This window comes from Pelodiscus sinensis, chromosome 15 (genome assembly GCF_049634645.1).
Source record: "Pelodiscus sinensis isolate JC-2024 chromosome 15, ASM4963464v1, whole genome shotgun sequence".
Taxonomy (NCBI): domain Eukaryota; kingdom Metazoa; phylum Chordata; order Testudines; family Trionychidae; genus Pelodiscus; species Pelodiscus sinensis.
Window position 1 is genome coordinate 17,388,082 of NC_134725.1, and position 18,204 is coordinate 17,406,285.

General features: G+C 40.6%; 1 protein-coding gene across 1 annotated transcript in view; it reads right to left on the reverse strand.

Annotated features, from left to right (window-relative positions):
- Positions 1–18,204, reverse strand: part of PPIL2 (peptidylprolyl isomerase like 2) — a 161,809-nt gene that overhangs the window by 16,771 nt on the left and 126,834 nt on the right. The window contains exons 15-16 of the mRNA XM_075898287.1: positions 3,813–3,930; positions 912–968 (exon numbers count right to left, since the gene is read on the reverse strand). Coding sequence (XP_075754402.1) covers positions 912–968; positions 3,813–3,930 — 175 coding nt within the window. The remainder of the gene's footprint in view (positions 1–911; positions 969–3,812; positions 3,931–18,204) is intronic.

Sequence of the window (18,204 nt, forward strand, 5' to 3'; positions counted from 1 at the left end):
AGACAGACCTTTATGGCCGTTCTTATGTTCTTAATCACTTACCATTTTTTATTCCCAAAATCCATTATTGTCTAGCGCATTGTTTGCTGAAGTCCTTTGAACCACCAGGTCTCTCATCTGTCACATCTCTCCTCCCAGGAGGTTACAAACAATTCCAATCCAGAAGGATGCATAAATTATTCACTTAATACAAAGGATCTCACCAATACTTAAAACTTAGTTCAATAAGGTTTCTCAGGAATGTTGTAGGAAATTGCCATAACTGTCATAGCAATGACACACAGGTACAAAGTAAAAGGTTCTGAGAAGTGCATCAATAGCTCAGTGTTTGATGCTCTCCAAAAGAAGCCCTGAGTCGTGACTGACCTATTGGTTGACAGTTCTTGAAGTGATGAAGGCAGAGCTTTAAATAGGTTCTCTCTTGTGCCACCATGAAGAGCGTGTAAATTTTTTTTTCAAGTGCTGACTGTTCTCTTCTTGACTACTCCTCCCATCAACAGAAAATAACTCAATAATTTGGTTACTGATTATGATGAAAGAGTAGCCAGGGAGAAAAATAATGGCAAAAGGATGCCTGACTGGTGGTGGTAGTGCTGGAATACCCTCTGCTTAATCAAGGCCAATAGGTGTGCACTCTGCCACAAAATAAGCGAAAGAAGAAAAGAAAAGTGAACAAAACTAGATATTAAAAGGCTATTTCTATATCTCAGACTCAGAAAAATGAGTGGGAAATCAGCAAACGTGCATGGAAAAAAAGAGGATTACATGCCAATTGAGACTCAGAGATAAGAATTTGCTCTTGAACCAGGATTTTGCTTAAATCAAGTGTAGAAATTACAACACTCATCTCTATGCCATGAAAGAACACAGGATGTACTATACGCATGTTGTAGTTCTATTTCTTCTCTTACCTTCCAAAAATTGTGTGCTTCTTGTCCAAGTATGTGCAGGAGCGAAATGTGATAAAACTGAAGGGAAATACAAACATGACACTCAAAATACAACCCTCAAGATTCAACAATATTTTAAAAGCCAACTATATTTAAAAAAAAACTTCGTAATCCAGTATGATGAGACTTTAACCATCTCCCTTCAATGGGGAGTACAGTAAACTTTCGATAATCCAGAACCTTTAGGACCCAGGGGGTTCCAGATTATCAGATATTCCGGACCATCGGAAGGGGGGGCTATAAGGGGTCTTGGGTGGGGGAGATGCCACCCCAGACCCCTCATAGCCCCCCCTTCCGATAGTCCGGCTCTGCCCCAGGCGTCCCCGATTCAGTCGCTGCTGGTCAGTTTCAGTAGCAGCTGAATCGGTGACGCCTGCAGCAGAGCAGCTCGAGTGCAGCCTGGTTGGTTCGGTAGCGCCAACTCTTGGCACGGCGAGACCAACCCAGCAGCACCCCAGCTGCTCTTGGGGACGCCTGAGGCAGAGCAGCTGGGGTGCTGCCGGGTTGGTCCGGCTACCTGGAGCACTTCCGGGTTCCTGATGGTGCCGGACCATCAGGAGTGCCGGACCATTGGAGTTTTACTGTACAATGAATGACTCTTACCGTACTTCAGCTTGTGGACATTATCTGACAACAGCCAGCTCTTTACTTCTTTATTTTTTGATACTTTTATTCCAATTTTTCGCACATTACCTTATTTACCATTTTAACCAGTAGCTTATACAAATTCTGTGACTAAGCCTGAACATCATCTTCTGTGAACATTCAGATTTTAATAGTGCCATTGTAGATCAGCAAAGCCTTATAACTCCCACTTAGGAATTTATACAGTCCAGGATTTATACATTTATACAGACCAGGATTTTGTGACTGGAAACGAATTTAACGGAGTGTCACACTATGTCAGCAGTCTAGGGATGTTAGCAGGTAGTCCGCCTGCCACTCTGAGTTTTAAATGAAGCGTGTACAGGGGAGCCTCCTTCCACCTCGCAGTGTTGCCTCTGATGCAAAAGCAGCAGTGAGAGGAAGAAGGCAGGAGCTGGTTCATGTGGGGAGCCAGGTTAAAAATTGGTTCCTGCCTGCTGGCCAGTGCTGCTGCCTCTGTTTCAGGGTGGCTTCAGCCCCTATCTGCTGGGGGCTCAAAGACCCTGCACACAGAGGCAGCTCCACAGGATGCTGCTGCCACCTCGCACTGCTGCCTCTGTAGCAGAGTGATCAGGAGCGGGGCCTTGAGCACTAAGGATGTTAACCATCAGGTAACTGACTAATTGAATAGTCAATGCATTTTTGCATTGACTATTCGATTAGTCAACAGGCCGCCTCCGCCTTTGAAGTGTAGCAACAGTCTAAAGCTATTGTTACACTTCAAAGGCGAAAGCCGCAAAGCCCAGGGTCAGCTGGGGACTCCCCTGCTGACCCCAGGCTCCATGTGGTGCTGCCGGTTAGAAACACTGCTGCAGTGGCAGCGCTGCACAGAGCCCAGGATCATCTGGGGATCCTCCAGCTGATCCTGGGCTCCCCATGGCACTGCAGCTTTGAAACACCATGGTGGCATTTCAAAGTGGCAATGCCGCACGGAGCCCGGGGTCAGCTGGGGAGTCCCCAGCTTATCCCAGGCTTCCCGCGGCACTGCCGCTTTGAAATGCCATGAGAAGCCTGATGCCATGAGAAGCCTCCCCACAGCATTCAAAGTGGCAGTGCTGCATGGAGCAGCTGACCCCAGGCTCCATGTGGTGCTGCCACTTTGAAGTACTCCTCTTCTTCCTCCCTCCCTCCCCCGTTGGTGCCTCTATCTGATAGAGGCAGTGGGAGCGGAGAGGGAAGGGAAGTAACTAGTCAACTATCCTATAAGCATTTGCATAAGTCTTTCATATCCCTAGTGAGCACACTGGCTGCCAGCCTCGCTCCTGGTGGGAGGAGCATTTTAGCAACTGTGTAACTGCTAAGAATTGTTGCGACTACACAATTACTAAAATAAACTATTTTTAACATCCAAAGTCAGCAACAATTTTCAAAATTAATTTTCACCATTTACAATATTTATTTTTACAGTTTATATGAAACTGTACTGACCTGTTAACAATTCTCCTTTCTTATTTAGTAATGACATATTTAGGTTGCAAACACAGCAGAATATGTGTTTCACTGAAATGAAACACAGACAACCTTGACTGCAATTATGTTTTTTTAAAAGTTATGAAAAACTTAAATGTAGGGTCTAAGATATTATTTGCAAGGTAAGCTCAATTACTAAAACTTTTTGGAATGGCTTAACATTTCTTTGGAAGCTCCAACCATAACTGCACAAGTCTTCATATTATGGTCTGTGGACACTGATGGTTCATGAAGAGTGGCTAGTGCTGTCTCTCCTTGTTTTCATCTGTTATACAGCATTACAGGCAACTAAAAATAAAATATTTTCCTAATAGCACTTTTCCATGTATTTGCAACAAGAAACTGTGTGACAAAGTGGGAGGAGATGCCATTTGCAAGATAATCTCTCTATTAAAATGTGGTTAACCCCATGAAAAGGTTTGGAAAACCTTGGTTTAATGTCAGAGTCTCTCAAGGGGTACACATTAAATTTAATTTTATTTATGCATCATCTGTATCATCTTATTCTCAGCTGTACAATAATTAGACCAGCAGGAATCAGATAAGAGTATATTAAAAATACTTGAGTATGTAATACAAAATACTGAAAGCTAATCATCCACGAGGAGAGTCAAAACAAAACAAAGCAAAGCTACTTGGCAAAGCTTTTTATTCTGGTGCATATATACTAATGGGTAGTTCATAGAATGACATTTATTTTCTTAGCTATATAAGACACCCCTCATAAAATTGTAAGAGACCACTTACAATTGTGATTTGTTGCTGTTGGGTCCTGAATTTGCCATGCTAAGTATGCCACGTCCAGTGTGGGACAGATTTGGCTTGAACTCATCTTTAAAAGGTTTTCCCCAATAGGATTCTCCTCCTAAAAAACAAAACAAACACAAAGAACTCTTTTCTTGTTGTCTTTATAAGTTTTCTTTTCATAATATTCTCGCTGCCTTTTAAATTGCTCCCGGCACTTATACTTACTGGTGGTGTTGCTACTGTGCTCAGATTTCTGAGGCTCCTGAATTCTTTGTAGACATTTTAATTTCTTTTCCCACTACCACTTTGATGCCTGAGTATCCCCATGGAAAATTTGGAATTTTCAACATAACATGCTGCACGCACACTGCTCTCATCAGTTGTGACTGATAAGACTGTCAACTGCATTATATATTCTGGGTACCAAGGGTTCTCAGGGATTTAATTTTTTACTGATGGTCAATCAAACTACAATCTTATTTGTGTGACATTAAATCCTGGTATTTTCCTCACAAAAATAGCGGCAATGAGCAGAAAATTATCAGTTTAATTGCTTTCTGGATATGCTGTTACTGTCAGGTTTGAATACATTTTAAAGCTTTAAATTACTGCTTTAAATACACCTTTATTGGATCAATAAGAATGTAGAAGTTCAACGCCTAACTAAGCAATCTGACACATTATAAGTGGATATACTTCATTCAAACTGATGTGATAACAGACATTCTGCACCAGATTCTTGGCTGCTGTAAAGAGACATAGCTCCATCGAAGTCAAGGGGAACTGTGTAGATTTGTATCAGCTGAGAATTTGGTCCCCTAAGACTTATTTCTTTTCACAAGCAGCAGATAGAAAAAGGGGCTAAGACTGCAGATCTCTCTTCCAGGCTGTTATACATTATTTGTGACAGATCTGACATTTTCACTTTCATCCAGGATCACTCCCAATAAGAAAAAAAAATCAAAATGCTGAGATGAGTCATTTCCATAGTTTTACAGTCAACTCCATAATCTTGTTTGACAAACCATGAAGAATATTTCATCTTTGCACACGATTAGAAAGAAAGCAAACAAAAAAATAAAAGAATTGTGAAGCAGATAGAACAGGTTTGAGAACTCTCTGGAGTAACCATATCACTTGCAAAGGAGTAATTCACTACTGGATCAGCAATATTCAATGGTTATTTGCCCATATACATAGGAAAAAAGTTATGATGCAGTTCGACAGCAAAGCAGAGAGAATATCCACCAAGGAGAATGGAAACAGGCTGCTATCTGAAGCCTAGTACAGAAAACGGAAATGTGTATCAAGTAAGAGACGCTGGAGAAATCTATTCATACTGACTTTATAATACTGTCTAATAATGAAGCATTGCAGATAGACAGCTGTAAGTGCAGATGCATATGGATCTAAACAAATGCGAAATCTCAGGAGAAACTGAACCTCTTACGGACCCAATTAATCTTGTTCAAAAGATCTGTTAATAAAGCTGAATATTGCCAGCTATGCAATTTGACAAGAAGGGGTGAAGAGAGACTCTTCTAATGCCATGGGGAGTTCCTGTAAAGAATTACTGATTACATCCTTGATATTTGGCTTCTTGATTATATTAAGATCAGATGAACTTTAGTGTGACTTTATCTGGAAATCTCTCACTGTGTTATATGAGGTGTACAAGAGATCAGTAAGCTGTTACAACAGTGGTCAGCCTTGATACACTGAAGAGAATTCCTCTGAGAAACAGTTTTACTCTAGAGTAAATCAGATGTAAACAGCTTAACTGAATATCCTGCCTAGAAGCTAGTACTGCACTTTGCTTGTAATTCTCTTTCCCTTTCCATCTCTCCATCCCAAAATAGAAGATGTGGAGAAGGAAGTGACGGTGGGAATGGTTTAGGAGCTGACATATGAGGTAAGGAGAATCCATAAGGGCATGTCTAAACTATATCCTTCTTTCGAAAGAGGGATGTAAATTAGATCGAAATTGCAAATGAAGCTGGGATTTGAATTTCCCACACTTCATTTGCATAAAGGCTGCTGCACGTTCTTTCGAAAATGGATATTTCGAAAATGAAACCACGGTCGAGACGCGGTTCTTTCGAAAAAAATCCCTTTTTTGAAAGATCCTGTACTCCTCAAAAAATTATTGTACAGCTCCTCATTTTTTGAGGAATACAGGATCTTTTGAAAAAGGGTTTTCGTCCCTGAAAGAAATGCCTCTAGATAGCAGTTTCACTTTCGAAATACCTGTTTTCAAAAGAATGTGTGGCCGCCATTGTGCAATGAGGCATGGGAAATTCAAATCCCGGCTTCATTTGCCATTTCGATCTAATTTACATCCCTCTTTCGAAAGAGATATGTAGTCTAGACATAGCGTAAATGTATGGAGTATTTACCCCTTGTATTTTTGAAAAATTGAAGCAATCTTTTTTAAAAGGAGTTGTATATTTGTATATTGTACTAGCCTGTCGGTAAGGATGTTTGAAGTCGGGGAACACTACCGAAAGAGTGGATAAAAGCAGTTACCGTAAATGGGTATTGTGAGGTTAATGCCCCATGCTGTCCTAGCCAGTCATTCCACAAAAGGGCTAGGGGCTGCCTGTATGTGTGTTTAAGCAATTGAAATGAGTCAGAAGAAATTGGAGAGAAGCTGCATTTTAAGGTACAAGCAGATAGTTTTGGCTGTGGATCTGTATGGGTCTTTGGAAGAGAGAACAGGGTTGTTTCTTGGGACAAAGCAAGATTTCTGCCAAATGTAGACTTGCACTATACGTTATCAGCTCTGCTTCAAAAAACAGTGCTCCTGCATTTGTAAATAATCAAACTGCATGAAGAAAATTAATCTTGTTCGACCTGTTAATAAAGCTGAATGATGCCATCTCATTCATTTCTGATCCAAACACAAACTAGATGTGCAAGGCCATGAAAAGCTGTAACTGTTGGACAAAAAGACAATACATACTTGTATGCTCTGGCTACTGCTTGTTTGTTAGGGTAAGGAGACTGTCCCCCTGCCAATCACAATTGCCCCATCTTTCTCTGAACTGCTACTTTGATCAGCCAATTAAATTTGCAGTCCCCAAAAGCCTGATACTATAACAATTGTCAAACTGGCGTAAACTCACTCCACTGCCTTACAGCATCATCAAACTGGTGTAAATGGAGTAAGGAAGTAAGTCCTCCATTTTTACGCTCTGCCTAAATTGGATCCATTTGTATACAAGTAACAAATTTCATTTCAATTTCTCTTAGGAAACAAAATTTTTACTTCAGAGTCTCTTTGAAGAAGCTCCTAATTAACTGCCAAACAAATGTGTACTGACACTCAATTAAAAAAAAAAAAAAAAAAAAAGAGGGACAAATGCTTCCTAGAAATTTTCAGAAACATGTATACAAATGGGTTAGAGTGTACTAATGGGTGGCCAAGATTCTGACACTGTGTGAGGCATTGAAGTTACACTACTGTCAAGATGGTGTCACCAACTGGAGAATAAAGCCAGAGGAGCAACTCAAAGGACAGAGGAAAATTGTGCATGACAGACTGTTCTCCCTGGTCCCAACAAGCAAACAGTAGGAACAGCATGCTGACAGGAGAAACGAGCCATGACTGTAATGTTTTGTGATATTCATTTTCTTATGATTTCATTCAGGGGCAGACGATGATTTTGCGGGGCCCAGAGCAGCACAATTTCACGGGGCCCCCTTTTGACACGGCGCATGCATGGTGGCGCCACGGCGCATGCGTGGGGCTTCTTGAAGTGCGGGGTCTGGGGCTGCTGCCCCGCTCGCCATGCCCTATATCTGCCCCTGATTTCATTCAAGTTGATAAGCACAGGGCTAGAAATCTTAGGTACATAATAGTTTCAGTTTCTTTTAACTACCTGAAAAGCTAATATTTTAGTAAATTGTTTCAATGTTCAGTTCAGTGCCTCCACTTATCCATGACAAAGCTGTTTCCAAAGCTCATTTGTTGGCCTAAGAGATGGGGGCAAAGGCAGAGTCTCTACAGAACTGATCTAGGAGCCTTGAGGCTGAAATTCTAAACAGAACACATACTATGTCTGTAGCAAGCTCTGCAGTGTAGGTCAGTAGGGATGTGAATGGTTTTACAGGATCCAGGTGGCTAGAGCAGCCCCTGTCTATGACAGGCTGAGCCTGGCTGTACTGCAGGCAGGGGTGCTTCAACTTTGCTATAGCAGGGTCGCTCCCAACCAGCCAGATAGGAGATGCCTCCCTCTGACCCCTGCCCATTCGTCCTTTAATCACTTAACTGGTTAAACATTACCTTTAACTTAAACAGGAATTTATATCCCTAAAGATGAGTTGAGTGGAGGTGGAGATTCAAGGAGACCTAGGCAGCAATATATTTATTGAATGGGAAACTCATTCAAACTCTTGGCATCCATCTAAGTTACTCAAATAACCCCCACAATCTTCATTACAGTGATAGAAATGTAGCTGAAGCAAAAAACAGGACAATGTAGCACTTTAAAGACTAACAAGATGGTTTATTAGATGATGAGCTTTCGTGGGCCAGACCCACTTCCTCAGATCAAATAGCGGAAGAAAATAGGCACAACCATATATACCAAAGGATACAATCAAAAAAATGAACACACATGAAAAGGACAAATCAAATTTCAGAACAGAAGGGAATGAGGGGGGGAGGTAAATGTCTGTGAGCTAATTATATTAGTGGTGATAATTGGGGAAGCTATCTTTGTAATAGGTAAGATAATTAATGTCTTTGTATAGACCTAGGCGTAAAGTGTCGAATTTAAGCATGAATGACAGTTCAGAGGATTCTCTTTCAAGTCTGGTGTTAAAAGGTCTTTGAAGCAGGATGCAGGTAATTAAGTCGTTGAGACAATGTCCTTTCTGGTTGAAATGGCAAGAAACTGTTTTTTCTTTGTGATACTGTCTAATATCTGTTTTGTGGGCATTGATTCTTTGGCGAAGTGTCTGAGATGTTTTTCCAATGTACATAGCAGACGGAAACTTTCGGCATGATAGCATAAATTATATTTCTGGATGAGCAGGAATATGTGTTTTTGATCTTATAACTCAATTGATTAGGTCCAATGATATCAGCAGAGTGAATATGTGGACAAAGCTGGCAACAAGGTTTGTTGCAAGGGAAGGTTCCAGGGTTGGTATTAGTGTGGTATGTCCTGTGGTTGTTGGTAAGAATCATCTTGAGGTTAGGTGGTTGTCTATAGGAGACTATGGGTCTGTCTCCCAGAGCCTCTCGGAGTTTAGTATCCTGTTCCAGTATAGGTTGTAGTTCATTGATAATGTGTTGGACAGGTTTAAGTTGGGGGCTATAAGTGATGACAAGTGGTGTTCTATTGTTGGTTTTTTTGGGTCTGTCTCAAACTTTACGCCTAGGTCTAAACAAAGACATTAATTATCTTACCCAGTACAAAGATAGCTTCCCCAATTATCACCTCTAACATCATTAGCTCACAGCCATTTACCTCTCCCCCTCATCCCCTTCTGTTCTGAAATTTGATTTGTCCTTTTCATATGTGTTCATTTTTTTTTAATTGTATCCTTTGGTATATATGGTTGTGACTATTTTCTTTCACTATTTGATCTGAGGAACTGGGTCTGGCCCACGAAAGCTCATCACCTAATAAACCATCTTGTTAGTCTTTAAAGTGCTACATAGTCCTGTTTTTTGTTTAATCTTCAATACAGTTATCCTCACGGCACCATGAGGAGGTAGGACAGTGCTATCCCCCCCATTTTACAATTGGAAATGTGCAGTACTGAGACAAAGTAGCCTGGCTAGGGTCATTCAGAAAGCCTAGGTGGAGCAGGCAATTGATTCTGAGTCTCCCAAGTACTCTAACCACTAATTCATATTTCCTCTCAGTTTACCCGTATTTAAAGTGATGCTAAAAAAAACCCCACCTTCCCCGCAGGGGAATTGTTGTGTAAGTGTTTGCAAAGAGTCTTTGAGATCCTTACATGAAAAGTGCTACAAAGCAGTCTCAGGGCAAGTCTACACAGGAATATTCAGTTGACCTAGGTTATGCTGATGTACAGCCACTGCAATAATTAAAATCGCCTTTGCGTGTGAACACTATACACCTTGTGTCGGGGTGTGTGTTCTCAATGCAAATAGCAGTGTACCACAGATAGCTATCCCACTGTGCAACTTGCAATCATCTAACATGGGATGGTTTGGGAAAGGTTTGCAGTGTTGCATAGGGGCAAATGAGTTGTGCAGAAGTGACTAGTCATGTGATTTCAACAGTTTATAATACAATTGTCTTTATGTTAACCTGAAGCACTATACTGTTCATGAAGTAACATTATTAAGTTGGCAGAGAAGGCAAGTCACACTGGCAGAAGCAATATTTTAGTGTAGACCCTTCAGAGTTAGGTCAATGTAAGCTGCCTTGCATCAAGCTAACTCTGTAGTGTAGACCAGGCTTCAGAAATAGTTGCATGCAAATTAATCGGACTCCAGCTGGGAGCAGACAGGTCTTCCCGTGGATATGACCGCTTGCAGGATCAGGTATTTAGAGAATGGCAGTTAGGGAGCTAATGTATATAACCTTATCCTGAGCAGCTCTGTCACTTATAGCCACACTGCTCAAGATTTTGCTTGGGGTGGGCTTTTAAAATATACTCATCTGCCTCTGATGACTGCAGCTATCTTGTGTAAGGTTAAAGCCTTCAGAAACCACAAATAATTTTTGCACAAGTTAATAGAAATCAGCAGGATATTGGTAACCAATCTAAAGGGGCTAGAACTTTCACTAAAATTCAAAATTAATAGTAAGTGTGATCCATATGCCAAAGTTGTTAATAAAAATCATGCAGTTGCAAAGGTGAAAGAAATAGTCTCTTCTATTAAAAAATAGAAGAGGCATTTTCTTTTCACTTTTGCAACTGCATGACTTCTACCTACTTCTGACAGAAAAAAAGATGAAACTGCAAACCATGTAGCTCAGATGGGCATTTAAAAAAATATTTATTCAGAACGGCAGCCGTAGGTATAGCATTGGTTAGTTATTCAAGATCACAGCCTCAACTTGTGATAAGGGTGAAAAGGTAAAAAAAGATGCAAATTGACATCTAGTGTACCAATGCATAAGGGTGGTTTAAGACAAAATATACTTCCAGGCTAACTGAAATGAGTTCATTATCTGATGAACAGGAAGGTTTTGCCTCCGCCCAAAGAAATTATTTTTCAAAATTTACAAATTCTTTGTAAATCAATGTGATCAGCCACTTATATAAGCCCTTTGCAACAAACTGAAGAGATACGCCTAAAGTATATGCAAGGTTTCAGAAAAAATACACGTGGGCTGGCAATCACTCATGACTGCTGTGATTTTAAAATAATTTGAGGGAGCAAAGAAAAGCACTGAAAAAGAAGTGGGAGGGCTCCAATTCATAAAACCATGGCTTACTTTGTATAGTTTTCTTGTCACTCAAAAGAATAAATTACCTGGTAATAACATGACACTTGCATAGAGCTTTCCATCCAAGACACCTGACTCTCAAAACATTTTGCAAAGATTAAATCCTCCCTTCACCTCATGAGGCAAGGTAAAGTTCTGCCAACTTTCACAGATGGAGACATGCATTTTGAAGAATGCCAATTAAATTTGGGTTCTGAACTTAAAATGCTATATGCATGATTTTCAGAGATGCTGATATGAGAGAGAAATATATTACTAGATAAATATATTACTGGAGCTTAATTCTGTCCTATACCAAGCTCTACCCAATGCAGGAACAGGGGCTACTATAGAGCTGGTTCCTAGAGGTCTTATGCCAGGGGAGGGCTGGAAACATAGATCTGAGCTCTGTTCTGACTATAGTCCCTATTTTGAGGGTGGTGATGGTCAGAGGAGGAGTTGGATGTGGTGCCTTATACCATTATGGAATTCCTATCTGACAGGTGGGTTCTCTGTTGAGTATTTGCAGCCAGCAGCATGAAGATTGGAGCACAAGAGAATCTAGTTAACTAAATTTCTGATCAGGTACAAATACCACAGAAGTATCATTCCAGCACTGCTTTAAAAATGTGTAAAGTCTCTTCCATCTTACTTCACCAAAGTGGATGTGATATTAAACCTGTTTTTGTCCACCACACTTTCTCCTTTTATATTTGGAACACTGGGAATGCACAACAGCTGTTTCATTTGCACAGGAACTGGCAACACTCTAAATACTGAAATAATTATTCAGGATGCTTAACCAGTTTGTTTTTATGAGCAACAGGAATAGCTAGATCATGAATGTGAAATTCATTTGTCAAATAATTAATCATTACAAAGAATGGCCACGATTCAGCTGATTGTTTTGAATATTGCCTTTATATTTATTTTATTAAAAAAAATTCCATTGCAGCTCTGGAAAAGGTAATAAAATCTCTCTCAACTGTGTCCCTGAAATGTTAAGTGTAAGGCTTATGGGAATAAACTCAGCCTGATAAACAGATATTAAAACTTCAAGTAAATGTACATCTGGCTACCCTGTTGGCATAGCTCTGCCAACATAGATGAGCCATTAAGAACCCTCTATTCCATGTTATATTCAATCTTTCTTGTTCCGCAAAGCTACAGTTTCTCGTGAGGTGAACTGTTTACCAGTACACATCACTGCCATTTAAATGTATTACTAAAATCATCACAGCAGCTTCATTAATGAATCATTACCATGAGATCTGACAGCAATAGAAGCGCACACCAGTGCTACATTAAAACTTTGTCAGTCTCCTGGCCAGATGGAGCTGTTCTAACTATAACTATATATGCATTATATACATTACACACAGGTTTAACACCTCATCCAATCAATGATTGAGAGAGTAGGATTCTAGTTAAAACAGCAATCTCTTTTGAGGTTCTTTTCATGTGCAGTTCTCATATTAAGGGCTGTACCCTGAAATAGCACAGGTTATTTTAGGAATGAAACTCACAAGGGTTGGAATTTCCCTTCAGTCCAAGACCAAACCCTTTCTATCAGGAATGGAAACAATGAAGGAGAGAAAAAATACTTTAAAAATAAATTACATATGACACTATTAAAGAACAACTTTCATGAATCAGAGAGGTAGCCGTGTTAGTCTGGATCTGCAAAAGCGACAAGGAGTTCTGTGGTACCTTAGGCTGTGTCTAGACTACATGCCTCTGTCGGCAGAGGCATGTAGATTAGACACATAGGCAAAGGCAAATGAAGCCGAGATTTAAATGATTACACCTCGTGGAATGAGGTTTACCGGGGCTGCCGACAAAGGGCTTTGATGTCGACAGGGGGAATGTCCAGACTAGCGCGCGAGCCGACAAACAGCTAATCAGCTGTTTGTCGGCTCAGCGCGGCAGCCATGTAAATGTAAATGAAGCCGCAATCATTTAAATTGCGGCTTCATTTGCCTTTGCCAAAAAACAAATCTACATGGCTCCGTCAACGGAGCCATGTAGTTTAGACGTACCCTTACAGACTAACAGATGTATTGGAGCATAAGCTTTCATGGGAAAAGACCCACTTCGTCAGATGCATGTGACAGCAGAGGAAGAAGATGAATTTAAGAACCATCAAAGACAGTGGTGAGCAAACCTGCAGCCCATTGGGATTCTATGTGTGGCCCAAGTGTAGAGAAATCCCTGTGATATTATACTTTGTATTAAGATCTTGTCCTTTTAGATATATCTTTAAGTTTTGTTATAATATCTCTGTAACATTTTTCCTATAACTTTGTATTAAGATATATAGATCTTGTAAGAAAAAAATGTCTTTTGAGCTCTCCCCTTTCCTTGATTGCCCTGTTGAAATGAATGGTGTGTGAATGTAGAATGAAAGGGGAGCACCTCCAGCAGCAGTTGCAAGGGCGGAGAGGGTCTGGGAGCCAGATCCAAGACAATACCTGCAAAGTGAGCTCATTAAGAAGACTGGACAGACAGATGCCTTGGGAGTCAAGCAGCAAGTGCCTGGCCTTGGAAGAACTCTCTTTGAAGTAGTAATAGAAATGTAGCCGTGTTAGTCTGGTGTAGCTGAAGCAAAATAATTACAACCATATATACCAAAGGATACAATTTTAAAAAAATGAAAAGGACAAATCAAATTTCAGAACAGAAGGAGGATGCGGGGGGGGGGGGGGGAAGAAGGGAGAGGGAGGAAGGTAAATGTCTGTGGGCTAATGATATTAGAGGTGATAATTGGGGAAGCTGTCTTTGTAATGGGTAAGATAATGTCTTTTGGTCTCAACAAACACTCTAGTTATCTTACCCATTACAAAGACAGCTTCCCCAATTATCACCTCTAATATCATTAGCTCACAGACATCCCCCCCCCCCCCCCCCCCCGCATCCCTCTTCTGTTCTGAAATTTGATTCGTCCTTCTCATATGTGTTCTTTTTTTTTTTTAAATTGTATCCTTTGGTATATATGGTTGTAACTATTTTCTTCCACTATTTGATCTGAGGAAGTGGGTCTGGCCCACGAAAGCTCATCATCTAATAAACCATCTTGTTAGTCTTTAAAGTGCTACATAGTCCTGTATTCTCTTTGAAGTAGCATTAAGAAAGGCCAGTTGATGACTAATTGGCTTCATGAGAGGGATAAATAGGAGGCATCTTGCAGAGGGACGCTGGGTTTTCGTCTTGTCAACATGGGAGCATCGATCCAGATCAGCAGAAGCCCGGCTCCACCCCCTCCGCCATCTAACTCACCTGGCCAGTGCAGTTAGGGGGAGCAGCTTTTGGTAACAACAAGTTGGAGTGTGCTTGTGAGTGTGATGTGTCATATGCATATGATAAGTATTGATTATTCTATGTGTGATCAATAAATGTGGCATGTTGCCTTATCCCTCTGAAAAAGATCCCGAGTACTTCTTTTAAGTACAACACATGCGACATTTTGTTTACAGTTGCCCATGTACAGGATGCCAAATTCTGCTGGTTTTCATTAGCATAGGTTTTTTCCCCTACTGGTATTACAAAAATAGCACACGCTTGAATAAAGGGGACATGAAGCAAAGTATGCACTGATTGCACACAACATTGACTGAGAGCTGTGCACTCCGAGCATCTAGTCCAAATGCTGCTACAGTCTGATGGGTACACCCTGCAAATTCTAAGTATAAAAGTACAGTCAGTAAAACTACCTCTCCTGGAAAACTGTCCTCGTTGCAACAATCTTGTGGCCCATTGAGATGAAGGAAGGCCAATCATGTGGCCTGCTCACTAGCCTAGACTGCTACTCATTGATGAAAGGTGTTGTATATCACGTCTTTTCAAGGATTTCAGATTATTCCTTTTCTCTGTGTAGACCCTGCAAAGGTGCCAATATGGAAGACTGCAACTGGGAAGCAAACATTTCCACCCAACAACTATCAGGAACTCCAGCCACATTACTGGCTAGAGCTAGGTTATAATATTAAGAAGATTCCTGGTATAGCTGCAATGTACATCAGATTTACTTCAGGACAAAATACTGAATTTGGTTATGTCATAGAGAACTTTTATGTCCTCTCCTAAACATATGTGCATTTATAAAGCTGGACTTTTACTAGCTCTGGGAAGCAGGATTTAGTATTTGGCTGAAAAGTAAACAAAACCTGGGATAAAAACACAGTGGAGCATGTTAGTAAATTTATCCCCATGGAACACTGTGCAAGTTTCTGCTAAACATACAGGAACAGTAAAGGACATCACTACTTCTATTCTAACTCCCCTAGGCTTAACCAACCATGCATCCCACTTCCACAGAGTAAATAAACAAATCACCCAAACTGCTATTGCTATTTGGGTGACAAGCAGAAGGGACAGAGGAGTTACTCCAAGTATATCATATCATATGTATATGGTTTGCTAGTTAATACTGCAAAATGTCTTAAAAAAATAAAATACTGAATCCAGATTTGAGATACATATATTTCTCTCATGCTGAAAAATAAATTTAAACTGGTATGAAAGCTTAAAGCAGAGGCATAAAAAATACTTCCCAAAGGTCAGATACAGCTTGCCCAACAGACTAGATTTTATGTCGTACCTTTTCAAAGTAGGTAGCTGGCTTAAAAGACGGTTCCTCCCAGCACTGTCAGGGGTGAGGGGGAGAGAAGAGTAGGCAGAGGCACAGCGGTCCAGGTCCCAGCTCACACTGGGTCTTGGACTTACCTCCGCTGCAGCTTTGCCTTTTAAATGTCTCTAACTACATTTAGAAGGCAGAGGTGCAGCGGTCTGGGACCTGGTACAAACTGGGACTCAGCAGTCCTGGCTTGTGCCAGGACCTGGACCTACCCCTCTGCAGACTGAATGTAGCAATGCGTGCCTGGCTCCTACTACATTTAAACTGCAGAGGCACAAGCAGGGGCCCTTATCAAGTAATCATATACTTGATACAAACTGTACTGAATACACAATTAGTCAATTACACACTTTGTAACAACCTTATTTCAAAGGCACTGCTTAGGAGAAGCATGGGCATATGTTGTTTTTTAGGTGATCCCACCGATCTCCTGTGCTATGCTGTCCTTAACTATGGAAATTCTTCTAGACAAGGAAGAAACAGGAAAAATCAATTCAAATGTAGCAGGACAAAGAAATCTGGAGTTTAACATGTTGTTTTCTGGGATATTTAATTCAATAAATTGCATCCAATACATTTATTCACACCTCTCGAGATATACCAAATGCTTTGCTACAGGTATTGGTTAGTAAGTTGGCTGTGCCCTTTTTAAAATGAATCTGAAAACTAAATCTACCTAGCTTAAATGACTGAAATCCATCTAATTAGATGAGACAATAACTCCAGCCACTGCACAGTTCATGACCTAAAAATCTCCTAGATTTGCTTAAAACATCAGATGCAGACAAACTAAAACCAAATGTTGCCATAACTAGCGAGTGGGGCCTGAAGGTCAGGACTAAGAATCAGAGGAAGGTGGAGGCATTCACATATGATCCACATTTAACATGAGCCCCAGGACTCAGCTTTCTCTGGGGACCCCTATTCAGTGCATTTGTACTGAATAAAGAGTTTTTGGTTAAAAAAAAAGCCACCTTGGTGTTTTCTAAAAATCTGTGCAAAGATTTGGTTGGATTGGTTTTTTTTAAAACTTTGTTTTTAAACAATACTATGTTAGCAAATAAAATTACCGAATATAGAACAATCATTATTCACTATGAAAAAAATGAATAGCCTGCAGCAGACATTTGCCTATTAATTAATAAAAAGAGTAACTTAGATTACCTTTAGTCATTTCAATTATCTAATTTTCAAGGCTACTTATTCTGTATCTGAGTTCCTGAACAACTAGAATTCTAATGTACAAGATAAAACAAGATTTTCCATTTCTGTCTGGTAAATTAATGATCATCTAACATTTCTAATGATGGGAAGGGAAAAGCACTACCATTATTGTAATTCCCACAAACAAAGATGATGTTTACCGTGCAGCATTTTTTACAATCTGTTTCCCAAAGATTAATTGGTCCTCAAGTTCCAAAGTAATGTGTAACATCCTGTCCATAACAGATCAGAGGCAATCACTGAACTCCTTATTTCTCTTCTTACTTTTCATCCAGAAGATATGTAGTAGTTTGCATCTCAGAGTAGATACTAATTACATCCCTTTTTTGATAAAGGGATGTAAATTATACATATCGAAATTGTAAATGAAGCCGGGATTTGAATTTCCCTTGCTTCATTTACATAACGGTGGCCACGGCTTTTTTTTTTTCTTTTTTTAGAAAAGCTGCTTGAAGCTGGGGTGTAAATCCCAGCTTGAGGACACATACTCATGCTATCTCCTAATGAGCTTGTGCTCTAAAAATTGAGTGCAGCCATGCCAGTGCAAACAATCGAAGGAGCTAGTCAATCTAAGTACATGTCTGCCATCTCAGAATGTGTCTCGACTACAGGGTTTTTACGAAAAAAGTGGCCTTTTCTCCAAAAAACTTTCCCTGCATCTAGACCGCTGCAGCATTTTATTGAAAGTAAATCGAAAGAATCCAGCATTTTTTTCGACTGCGGAAAACCTCGTTTTACAAGAAAGACTGCCTTTTTTCGAAAGTGCTTTTGCGAAAAAAGGCGCTATGTAATGCAGACTGTGCTTTTTTGAAAGAGAGCAACCAGACTGCTTGGCTGCTCTCTTTTGAAAAAGCAGCTTGCTTTTTCGAAAGTACTGATGGTAGTCTAGACACTCTTTCGAAGGAGGCTTGCAGTCTAGATGTAGCCTCAGTCAGCTACAGGCAGTCCCTGACTTACGCGGATCCGACGTACGGGGCTTTTCTCGCTCCTGAGGATGCGGGCGGCAGGACAGCCCAGATGCGCCGCGGGCAAAGGGACCACGGCGCGTCAGGGCTGTCCCGCTGCCCAGGTCCTCGGAGGCTTTGCTCCGCATCTTCCTGGTCTGCTGGGGAGGCGC